General features: G+C 41.1%; 1 protein-coding gene across 1 annotated transcript in view; it reads right to left on the reverse strand.

Annotated features, from left to right (window-relative positions):
- The window catches only part of LOC311004175 (titin-like), a 239,473-nt gene that overhangs the window by 188,139 nt on the left and 38,782 nt on the right, over positions 1–12,552 (reverse strand). Inside the window, exons 33-41 of the mRNA XM_083996121.1 lie at positions 12,200–12,460; positions 11,471–11,612; positions 10,785–10,953; positions 9,145–9,376; positions 8,274–8,558; positions 5,175–5,291; positions 4,283–4,471; positions 1,554–2,063; positions 267–767 (exon numbers count right to left, since the gene is read on the reverse strand). Coding sequence (XP_083852247.1) covers positions 267–767; positions 1,554–2,063; positions 4,283–4,471; positions 5,175–5,291; positions 8,274–8,558; positions 9,145–9,376; positions 10,785–10,953; positions 11,471–11,612; positions 12,200–12,460 — 2,406 coding nt within the window. The remainder of the gene's footprint in view (positions 1–266; positions 768–1,553; positions 2,064–4,282; positions 4,472–5,174; positions 5,292–8,273; positions 8,559–9,144; positions 9,377–10,784; positions 10,954–11,470; positions 11,613–12,199; positions 12,461–12,552) is intronic.

Below are 12,552 nucleotides of genomic sequence, written 5' to 3' on the forward strand. Positions count from 1 at the left end.
TCTGTCGGTCTTTAGTGTGCTGCCGCAGCTCCTCTGGCTTAGGGGAAAATTCTCTGTAAAATGTTTATCTTTGTGTGTTTTAGTCAGTAAAGCAGGACACAAAGGTCAGCGACCTAAATGCCGTGGTTAAACCTGGAGAAGGTGGTTGTGCCGCTCTATGACGACATGTGCCTCTGCTGGCTGTGTAGGTGGAAAGCGGTGTGGATGAGTGGTAGGCCAAATAAAGGCCAAGTAAGCGGAAGGACCAAAAGCATGCAGATGCCAACCTTTCATCTGTTTGCTGCACTCAGCATCCTCGGCTGAGTTCACAGTTTTGCAAGTGTAAGAGCCCCCATGTCCGGATCCCACACAGTTAACATTCACACAGCACAGGGGGCCGTCATGTTTCAGAGAGTAAGACACAGAGTCCTCAACATTCAAACGGTTGTAAAGCCAAATGACGAACGGAGTGGGAACCCCCTTCATAACGCAATACAAGGAGCCGCTGCCTCTGTTTCGCATCAGCAGCTCCGGGGGGAGTTGGATGAGGAACTCGGGGCAACTGGAGAGGAGACCTCGCTTGTCATGAGGCAAGATGTCAGGGAAATGCAGGTGGCTGATTAAGCCGTAAGGTCTCTGGGAAGATGGAGGTGACAGTCCCAGCTTCTCCACTGCCTCCTGCTTGTGTTGGTCAGGAGGATCTTTAGGGGTCTCCTTGTCTGCTTGAGACACTTTACGCACAGAATCGGTATGGATGGGGGTTTCTGCTGTGAGATTTGCTTCTTTAGCTGGGTGAGAATAAAGTTAGGGAGAGTAATTAGGGGTCAGAGAGTATCAGGTTGTGACTCTAAACACTAAAGGGGTTAGTAGGATGAAGGATGAGATTAGAGAGGCAAAGGTGGCGACAGCAGGAAGAGGAAGAACTAGACCAATGGTTCTCAAAGTGGAGTCCTTGAGAGGGTTCAAGGGGTCCCCAACTTTTTCTTGAAATTTTACCAAAAAGTATCAAAAAAAGAATTTTTACCACTTTTTCAAGAATTTTTCTATAACTTTTTAAAAGAAATTCTCCCACTTTTTTTGAGAAATTTTACCACTTTTTTCTAAAAAAAAAAAAAACGTTTTTCTGAATTTTTAGCACTTCTTTCTTGAAAACATTTTCCCTTTTTTTTTTTTTTTTTTTTTAGAAATTGTACCACTTTTTTCCAGAAATTTCACTACAACATTTCCAAAAAATCACGCCATTGGCCCTAATTTGAACGTATATTCACTAAAAAAGGAACATTCTTTAGTCTCAAAACAAATATTTCTGGTGTTTGCTTCAATCAAATTGGGGTCCGTGATCTAATTTGTGTCAATTTAGGGGTCTTTGATGTAAAAAAAAAAAAAAAAAAAAGTTTGAGAACCACTGAACTAGATTACTGAACTGGTTATTCTATTACACTCTTACACTCAACAGGTTACAGGCTAACAGGAAATATTAAATTATGAGGGGAGGGGTCGAAGCAGGAGGTAGCAGTGGAGAGGTGGGATGGACCAGATGAGACAGACTAATAAAAAAAAGAAAGATTAACCACCTTCAACAGTGAGCTGGGCAGAGGAGCTGTTGTGGCCGTGTTGGTTGGTGGCGGTGCAGCGGTACACGCCTTGGTCCGCCACACCAACAGCCTGGATGACCAGGGACAACAAGCCCTCATTCTGAGAGCTCCTCACCCGCTCCGTGGCCGCCAGGTTCTGGCCATTATGATCCCATACCACCCCAGTGAAGGGCTGCCCTTCAAACGAGCAGTTGAACTCTGCCATTTCGCCACTTTTCACCCGGACGTCGCTCATTTCCATCAGCAGTTTGGGGCTGGCCGAGAGTTTGATATCAAAGCTGTACTCAGAAGAGCTCATCTCCATTGAGCTCGCACTTCCCATCTGAATCTCAACTGTCCTCAAAGACACGGAGGAGCTCTCAGAGACCGTCTCAGAAAACTCAACACTGCGGGCAGTTTGTCCCGTGGACAGAGAGCTGAAGCTCTGAGTCTCCAGACTGTGACTCAGCTTAGCCACAGCGCTCCTCACACTAGCTAAGGCTTTTGCATCTGGGCAGTAAGAAAGAGTAGAAGAATTAGGTCAACACATCATTCTGGTGACTTCTTCAGGTTACGTGTGTCACAGCTGGTTTGCCAAGGGTGCAGTTGGACAGAGTGGAGCGTTGAGGATCAGTGAGGGAATGGACAGTGGCTGGTTTCCGCTGTCAATCATGCAAGCTTGACTGGAGCCAAAACTTACAATGAAACAATAAAAAAAAGCGAAGGATTATGTCCGTGCTCGAGTGCGAAGAACTGAGAAGTTCAGCTGTGTTTTGTCCATGCTGCATTCCTCTGACAGAAAGAGAAATGTCTGAGAGTGAAGACGACTGTTAAAAAGCATTCATGTAGGAAGAGAAGATGTCATGCACCGTGTAGGAGAGACCTGGAGATCATCACCTGTGCTCAGTGAGAATGGAAACCAACAGTCCAGGGTGACTGCTTTAAAAAGTCTGTCTGCTCACAAACACAGAAACACACTCACACTCGATGTGTTTGTCACGTAATTATGAGTTCCTGAAGGCTCAGCTGGCGAGCAGCTTTAGCACCGGCTGCTAGCTCCACAAACGTCTTGTTGACTAATTTATCAGCTCAGCTCTTCCTTTGGCTGTGACTCACTTCATATACATGTCAGGCACATTTGTTTTTCTTTCTTTTTTGATGACATTCGGATTGTGGTGTCCACTAGCTGCTCTTTTTGGGCGCATGAAGTCTGTCCGACTACCCATTTCTCCAACCATACATTTCTTTATTTTTGCGTCCATTAGTCCGACCTCTCATTTCTCCGACTTAAGTAGCCCTAACCCTTAACCTCACCCTAAACCTAACCTTAACACTGTAGAATGGGTAGTCGGAGAAATGAGCCGTCGGACTTTTGGGCAGTCGGACTGACGTATGCTCCCCGCTCTTTTTATGCTAGGCTAGTGATGTCCCCACTCATTAACAACCAGCTGCTGTTGTTTTGGTGCTAAGGACACACTTAAACCAGACTGGTTGTACTTAGGGCTGCAACGAACAAATATTTTCATTATGGATTAATCTGTCGATTATTTAAGCGATTAATTGATTAGTTATTTTGTCAATAAATTGTTAAAAAATGTTGGAAAATGTCAATCAGTGTTTCTCAAACCACCAGATGACATCCTCAAATGTCTTGTTTGGTCCACAAACCAAAGAGAGACTCCGTTTATTGTCATAAAGGAACAAAGAAACCAGAAATATTCACATTTAAGAAGCTGGAATCAGAGAATTTTGACTTTTTTTTCTTAAAAAACTACTCAACTATTCAAACCAATTATTAGAGTATGAAAATAGTTGACGATTAATTTAATAATCGATTATTATTTGATTCATCGATTAATTGTTGCAGCTCTAGTTGTACTAAAATGAATATTAGCTTGCTCATAGTAACATAACTTCCATACTGTATAATGGAGCACCGACCATACTTCCCAACTTTTTCAATTGCCAGTTAACCCACCCCTTCTCACACACACACACACACACACTGCCCTTGCATCGCTACTTAAACCAATGACCAGGTGTCTTTCTCACAAGCCAAAATATATGCTCAGTTTCTCATTAGCTAATAGGTTAAGGTGCCAGATAGCTCATGTTATCCATCCCGTTAAACACATTTTAGTTTCATTTTCTGGCAGAGTTTCTACCTTTCTTCAGCTTTCACTAAGCTAAGCTAACTGTTTCTAACTAAACTGATACTGATCTGAAATATCTGACAGCTAATTTACCAATGAAACTCTTGGCAGCAGGTGAGCTCTGGTGTGTTGGTCACATGCTGAAACTGTCAACCATGCAACATTCTATCGGTTCAGTATTTAGTCATTTTTTGTGCCAATAGATGCTTTGTTTTATTATGACATGATAACAGTGAATCATGCTAGGTACTTCTGCCCTGGAGGGATGAAGGAGACTCCAATAAAGCACATCTGTGTGCTCAGATCGTGCCACAATCACAGAGAGGGATGCTCTGACTGATCCAGTACCAATCACTAAGAGCCAACATCACTGTGATCATAAGGACTAGTGTTTCCCACAGTGGAAACCCACATGACAGCACAGACACTGAGAACCAGAGCATCCCCGGTGAAGAACATGCTGCCACAGAAAGTCTCAGTGTTGAAGCTCATGCAGTGTTTCTTTAAAAGTCTAACAGCGACAGTTAGACCTCCACTAACTAACTCCACGGGGACAAGAACATCTGAGAAACTCACCGTCCAGATTCAAGGTTGCGGAACATGTGACCATTCCCGCTGAGTTTGAGGCGACACATGAGAACTCTCCTTCGTGCTCGGGGAGAACTTTGGAGATCTCCAACCGGCAGATGTCACCGTAACGAGACATCCTGAAGATGTCTGACTCTCTGACATCTTTGTCATTGTGGAACCACGACACCTGCACATCTGGACACACAGTTGATCTACAGTCAGAACCATCAGAACCTCGTGTGTTTTGTTATCCAGACAAAGCAAAAGACACTCAACAGATGAAGTAGCAGTAGGTTTGTTACCTTTATTTGTCAGTGTAAGCTATTTTTAGAACGGCGTTTTCAAGGTAAATACAGAGTAAATACAGAGTCTGCTTGCTGAAAAACTGTCTGGTTTTGCATGAATTTCCCTCTACAACAACTCTGTCTGGTAACGTTGTGTTCATCTCATAGCGTGGTGAATGTGCAGGTCATAACTTGTCCACCAGAGCGTTGTGGAGTTGTTGGGTTGTGTATTTGATGAGTTTGATGAGGGAAACCAAGAAATTCCCATAGTCTCCATAGCGTAGCCCTGAGCAGCTCACGGCTCTGCTCCGCCGTTCTAAAACAGCTTGCACCGACAATTAAAGGTAACGAACCTACTGCTATGACTATAGCGATTATGGCAATGGGCCAATTTGCCAAAATGTTGAACTATCCCTTTAAGAAGTTTGTGTCCAAATATCAAGTTAACAGGTAAACATGGAGAATAAAGTTGTGTCTGCATATCCCACTTACTCAGATATGATCAAAAATGATGTATAAAAGCGTCTCTAACACAACTACGCCACAAAAATGTTGATTAAGTAAGAAAGATATTAGACAGTCAGAATCTGCACATGCTGAGCAGCGGTCAGTACCTTCCCCTGAGACGGTGCACTGCAGCTGGGCAGCGTGTCCCTCAGCCACCAGGACGTCCAGCAGGGGACTGACGAGGACGGGGGGAGGCACCCGGGCAGCTTCAACCACCTCGGGAACTAGAGACAAGATTATGAGAAATAACCAATACAGTGTTGATAATACTCAAGTAAAAATTCTCTCTTTTTGTTCTAGATTGAATAAGATGAATATTTTTTGACATAATACCAAATGATTAAATCAAATGAATCTAAAGCTGGTCTTCCGGAAAGCAACATAAGAATAATTTCATCATTATATCAAGGATTAAACAATAACAATAAGCATTCAACTACATACTGTATATTAAGATGAAGTGGGAGGAAGAACTTAATTTAGAAATTTCAGATGAGGAATGGCACGAAATGTGGAAGGTACATCACTCAACCACTTATTCACGAATCTGGAGAGAGTTCGCATGGAAGAATCTAATCCGCTTTTTTATTACACCGAAAATGAAAAGTAAACAGCTACGCAGTCGTCAAAAGTGTTGGCGGGAATGTGGATCTTTTGATGTAGACCATTCTCATGTTTTTTGGAATTGTCAAAAAATAACTGTATTTTGGGAAATAGTATGTAAGGAGCTACGGAAAATATTAGGATATGGTGTCGAAGACCAGTTCAGTGCTTTATCTATGTAAATGTTCAGATGAGACCGTTAACACTAGTGATGGCTATTTGATCAAAATACTGCTGGTAGCAGCAAGAAAGCCATCACTAGAAACTGGGGAAAAGAAACACCACCAACGAAAGATCAGTGGCTGTCAATTGTGGAAGAAATATTTGTAATGGAAAAACTGACACACATACTGAGGCTACAAGAAGCTCAACTGGACAAGAAATGGGAGAAATGCGAGAAATGGACACTATACGAGACTCAAGACGATATCGGACAGGAATAGTAACTGATGAATACTCTGTAGCCAGGGAATAAATCCCAGCATTAACATAGTTTGCAATGTTCCTTTAAAACCGAAACCAGGTTATAGATTGTGTGAAAAGTAGTTCCCTCATCATGAGGTAAATCAGACTAACTTGTTTGTTTTGGTGTTTTGGTATTTGCCCTGCTACTATTGGTCAGTGAGTAGAAACGTCAGGTTTTCTCTGTGGGGATTGGCCAAGGGGCGGGACCAGAGAGATCGGGGAGGAAAAAAGGAAAAGAGAGGAGGGAGAATGGAGGTGTGCGCCGAAGCATGGCAGCTGTGTGTTTTTCTTCCTCGCCATAGCGATTAGTCTGCAGCTAAATTCGCTAATGTAGAGTGTGTTTAATGAGTGTAATCTTACTCTCACGTTATGTGAAGGGTTAATTGAGGTACACTGTGTTGAAAGCATAGACTGTAAAAAGAATGGACGTAGCGTCCGTGACGTCACCCATTGGTTTTGGGGAGTTGTTTTTGTGACTCAAATATGGCGGCCTGGACAGCGCCATGTTGGATTGGCCGGCCGAGAACCCGCCCACTGGCCTCGAAGCAGCTGTCCACGGAGCTGCTCGGACCTGTCACTCAACGTTTCCGCGCCCTAATTGGCCATAATCTTAACCTAATAACAGTAAAACGGTAGAGTTAAAAAAAAATTCACCCCCCTCAGAGTGTGTGCGGGGGTAGAAACTATCGATTGAGAAAAAAAAACGTTCTGACACCAGGCTTTTAACATGTTTATTGAGGATGTAAAATCGGCGATTTTAACATGGGGGTCTATGGGGAATGCTCCCTTCTGACACCAGCCCCCAGAGGAAGCCGGGGGGATTGCAGTTTTTTGAACGCGGAAGTGAGCTTCACTTCTCAGACCCACAACTGCCCCCTTGGTTGAAAGACTGAGTTACGGAGCTACGGAGTTAACGAGCAACTCTACAGACTGCATCGTGATAGCACACATGCTAATGTTGTGCTAGTGACTCTCGGACAGAGTCAAGGACAGTGCGCCGTGGGATCGGACCAACTCGGGTGAGCTGTGGTGGTTGAGGGAGACCTGCCGTGTCTTTCCTCCAACGTCGGCGGACGTCGTCGCGGCAACGAGAAGGTCAACGAGCGGCTTCAGTGAGTCTCGGACGAGGCCGGGACTCTTCCTGTATCAGCGGCTGCAGGTGCAGAGACTGAGGGACTGGTTCAGCGTGGGTGAGTGAACACGGTATCGGACACAGTGTCGCCAGCGTTCAACAACACCTCACAACTCATCCACAAACAGGCCTGCAACGGGGGGTTTGTTATTTTCTTTGCCGGCTGTTGTGTTATTATTTTTCTGTGGGCCCACACTAATTTTGAAACGTAATATTCCGTGTTTCAGAGATTCAGGTTTGAGTAACTGATTGATATTTTCCTTTTGAACGAGGTTTACACGTTTACAAGAAGGGTTGAGAGATTCTGTGCAATTAACAGTGATAATATTGCCTTGGTGAATTTTAAAGGGCACTTGCCTGGTTTTTCGTTTTATTTAACCTGCTGAGATTAAAGGTCAACTATTCGATTTTCCTGAAATACTTTAAATTGGGTTATTGACACTCTGAAAGCAAGGGAGTAACATTTGTGTTTACCAATTAGCTTTATTCGACCTTTGCATAAATATTTTGATTGTGTAAATAAATAATTCATTTATTTTAAGTCATGATTCATCTTGTGTCAAGTTAATAGTGGTTAAAAGGTAATAAACAGGGTGTAACAAAGCTTTAAAAAGTGGTTTAAAAGCAGAGGTGTAACGAGTAAACATACTAAACTCCTGCGTCATTTTCAGTTCATGTTATCTGAGGAGTTTGGCAGGTAAGCTGGGTTACAGGTCATAATAAATAAAGCAACCTTATAGTTACTAGCATCAGACATAACAAAGTAAAAGAACCCTTAGTGCTGTATCTTAAAGCCAGGATACTTGGAAAGCGCTACAACTCTAACCCACAAGATAGTAAGAATAAGTTGTATTCGCAGTCAGCTTTTGTTATATTTGATTGTATTTGTATTTACTTCTGTTGATTTGTCAATAAAAATTTAAGTGACAAAAAAAACCTGGTCTTCCGATCAAAGCCTAAAAGATCAGAACAGACGTCACGATGCCTTGCTGTAATAATGACATACCTTCCACGGTGAGAGGGGCGGAGCTTGTGGCCTCTCCGTAGTCGTTCTTGGCCGTGCAGCTGTAGACGGTGGCGTCCTCGGGGAAGACTTCCAACAGCAGCAGCGTGTGCTCGTCTCCGTCGTGGAGGAACTTGCACTTGTAGCTGGTGGACAGAGCCTGGGAGTCTTTGTACCAGGTGACCTGAGGCTTCGGGAGGCCGGTGGCCTGCACCGAGAAGCGAACGGAGCGACCGGACATGGCGGTCTGAGCCTCCATGGGGCGCACGATCTGAGGTGGCTCCGGCACTGCAGACAGACAACAGAAGGGAGGGAGGGGTGTTAACTCAGTGGATCGGACAGTCACTTGTTGAGTGTGCACTGCAAAAACTCAAAATCTATCCAAGAATATTTGTCTTATTTCTTGTCAAAATGTCTCATTTCTAGTCAAAACTAATCTCTTTCCACTTAAAATAAGACTCATCACATAAAAAGTAGTTTGACACTTCTTACTTATTTCAAGCAGATTTTCACTTGAAATAAGTAGAAAAATCTGCCAGTGAAAGCAAGTTTTTTGTGTTTGTAATAAGAAAGAAAAACTTGCTCCACTGTGAGATTTTTCTACTTATTTCAAGTGAAAATCTGCTTGAAAGAAGTAAAAAGTGTCTAAAAACAAGCTGCTTTTTAATGTGATGAGTTTTATTTTAAGTATAATGAGATTTGTTTTGACTAGAAATGACATTTTGACTAGAAATAAGACAAATATTCTTGGTAAGATTTTGAGTTTTTGCAGTGTAATTCTTCGAAGGAACTTTGTACAAACCTTCCACACCTTTTAACTTGTTGCTAAATAAATAAATCAAATCAAATTAAATTAAATCAAATGAGTTCTTACATTGGACATGGAGGTTCATAGTGCTCTTGTTCCTGCCGGCCAGGAAGGTGTACTCTCCGGCATCGCTCCTGTACGTCTCAGAGATGGTGAGGCGGTGCAGCTTCCTGATGTTGGCGTAGTTGAACCTTTCCTCCACCGAGAAGTGGATCTCCACACCGTTTCTCATCCACCGACCTTCCACATCATCCTCATCCACCTCAAACTCAAAGGTTGATCTCTGTTTCTCAACGACCTGCAAAGGCAGACAATTGGTATGTTTTTTGGTTTATTAGGATCCCCATTAGGTTTTGCAAAAGCAGCAGCTATTCTTCCTGTGACAATACAAACCAACTATAAACGACACACACTGCAAAAACTCAAAATCTTTCCAAGAATATTTGTCTAATTTCTAGTCAAAACTAATCTCTTTCCACTTAAAATAAAACTCATCGCCTAAAAATTAACTTGTTTTTAGATCATTTTCATTTGTTTCAAACAAATTTTCACTTGAAATAAGTAGAAAAATCTGCCAGTGAAAGTAAGTTTTTTGTGCTTGTAATAAGAAACTTGATCCACTGTCAGATTTTTCTACTTATTTCAAGTGAAAATCTGCTTGAAAGAAGTAAAAAGTGTCTAAAAACAAGCTACTTTTTTATGTATAACTATGTATGTATATGTATAAATATACATATTTTAGGTATAATGAGATTTGTTTTGACTAGAAATAAAACACATATTCTTGGTAAGATTTTGAGTTTTTGCAGTGTACTGTTTCCTGTCACACACAGAACAAATATTTATGACAGACCAGTTGACAAATTTGAACTAATGGTCAAAATTATAATCTCTTAGTTTCGTTTTAAAAAATGTACCATATTTCTTTGTTGTGCAACATAAATAGGAAGGGCATTTTACTCCTTCATAGCTCTATATAATACTGTACGTTGAGATAAAAAAATAACCTCCAACAGCAAGTCCAGTTGACTGATTATGTGTCTCAGAACTAAAAGATAATTTTCCTTTAAAAAAAAATTGGCATCTTTGTCATTATAATATTTCTAATAAATACCATCAACAAATATGACAATCTGTTCTTAACACAGCCAGCAGAGACTGGCAGCTAGGGGTGGGAGAAAAAATCGATTCACAAAAATATCGCGATATCTTTTTTTTGACGATTTTTAAATCGATTTTTTATTTTTTTGGGGGGGGGGGGTAATATTTAAAAAAATATATTTTAAATTCATTTTTTAAAATATTGTGCAATGTGCATTTGTTTGCCTTTTTTACATACAGAGAGTACAGGTTTTGAAAAGGGTTTAAGTTCACTTTATAATGGAGTATGTTAATTTATAGGCTCCTACAGTATTTGTGTGCAGATAAATGTTAAAAATGCTAAAGACTAAAAATCGAGAGAATCGGCAATATCGTAGAATCACAATTTAAATCGAATTGCCATCCAAAAAATCGTAGAAGAATCGAATCGGGAGAAAAGCGTATCGTCCCAGCCCTACTGTTTACAGCATTTGGTAGAGCTGAATCCTGGGAATTGAGATTCTGGTGTTTATCTTTTTTTTTTTGTTTAGCTACAGGATGAGAGATGAAAAAAGGTTCAAATGCCAGATAAGTTCCAGATATATAACATCTATAACTGAGCTCACAGTGATGTCCCGGCTGACGGGCTCTGAGATCTTGATGTCCCGTCCTCCAACACTCAGGTTTCCCTTGGACATGCTGGAGCCGGCCACAGCCGTGTACTCTCCGGCGTCAGACAGGCGGACCGACGGCAGCACCAAGCGGTGCACAAAGTCCTCCGACGTCATTTTATATCTGCAGAACAGAGAGGGAGGATGTCACATCAGTCTGTTTTCCTCATGCACTGCAAAAACTCAAAGTCTTTCCAAGAATATTTGTCTTATCTCTTGTCAAAATGTCTCATTTCTAGTCAAAACTAATCTCTTTCCACTTAAAATAAGACTCATCACCTAAAAATTAATCTGTTTTTAGATAATTTTCACTTGTTTCAAACTAATTTTCAATTGAAATAAGTAGAAAAATCTGCCAGTGAAAGTAAGTTTTTTGTGTTTGTAATAAGAAAGAAAAACTTGTTCCACTATCAGATTTTTCTACTTATTTCAAGTGGAAAATTTGCTTGAAAAAATAAAAAGTGTCTAAAAACAAGCTGCTTTTTAAATGTGATGAGTCTTATTTTAAGTAGAATTTGATTTATTTTGACTAGAAATGACATTTTGACTAGAAATAAGACAAATATTCTTGGTAAGATTTTGAATTTTTGCAGTGTGTAGGTGTTGTTTGCTCTGTACAAACTGAATATGAGCTGCTGTACCTGTCGGACATCTCCAGCTCCTGACCGTCCTTCATCCACACCACCTGGACGTTCGGCTCAGAAACTTCACATTCGAAAGTCGCTCTCTTCTTCTCCGTGATTTTCAGGTCCCTCAAATGTTTGGTGAACTCAATCACACGGGCTATGATGAAAAATAAAAAAAGGACATAAACCACTTTGCCTCAACGTGAGCTATGTACACTGCAAAAACTCAAAATCTCTCCAAGAATATGTCTTATTTCTTGTAAAAAAAAATTCTCATTTCCAGTCAAAACTAATCTCTTTCCACTTAAAATAAAACTCATTACATAAAAAGCAGCTTGTTTTTAGACACTTTTTACTTCTTTCAAGCAGATTTTCACTTGAAATAAGTAGAAAAATCTGACAGTGGAGCAAGTTTTTCTTTCTTATTACAAGCACAAAAAACTTGCTTTCACTGGCAGATTTTTCTACTTATTTCAAGTGAAAATTAGTTTGAAACAAGTGAAAATGATCTAAAAACAAGTACATTTTTAGGTGATGAGTCTTATTTTAAGTGAAAAGAGTTTAGTTTAGGCTAGAAATGAGACATTTTGACAAGAAATAAGACAAATATTCTTGGAAAGATGTAGAGTTTTTGCAGTGTATGTTGTTCTTAAGGAGGTTCTGCATTCTGTATTAGGTAGTATATTGTGGTTTGGTTATAAAATACTGGTATTGGGGAAATTAGTGACAGAAAGAACAACTTACACTCGACGTGAAGTTTGGCGGTAGTGACTGCAGAGCCGGCCTTGAAGCTGTACTCGGCGCTGTCTCCAAAGTGGACGTTTCTGATGCTCAGAGTGTGTGTGAGCTGCTTGCAGCGGGCCTGGCAGCGGTCCGTGGAGCGGATCTCCACTCCGTTCTTTAGCCATTTGTAGGTGATTCCCTCATAGTTAATGTTCACTTCAAACGTGACTGTGTCTTTCTCCTGGGCATTCAGGTCTTCCAGCATGGTTGTGATCAGAACGGCTGCAAAAACAAAACAAAGCTGACGTTAAGTTCACCAAACCTTTGAGACAATAAGGGTATAGAAAGATATAGTATCTGATTGGGGATTACAC

The sequence above is a fragment of the Trachurus trachurus genome (assembly GCF_905171665.1).
Source record: "Trachurus trachurus genome assembly, chromosome: 21".
Lineage (NCBI taxonomy): Eukaryota > Metazoa > Chordata > Actinopteri > Carangiformes > Carangidae > Trachurus > Trachurus trachurus.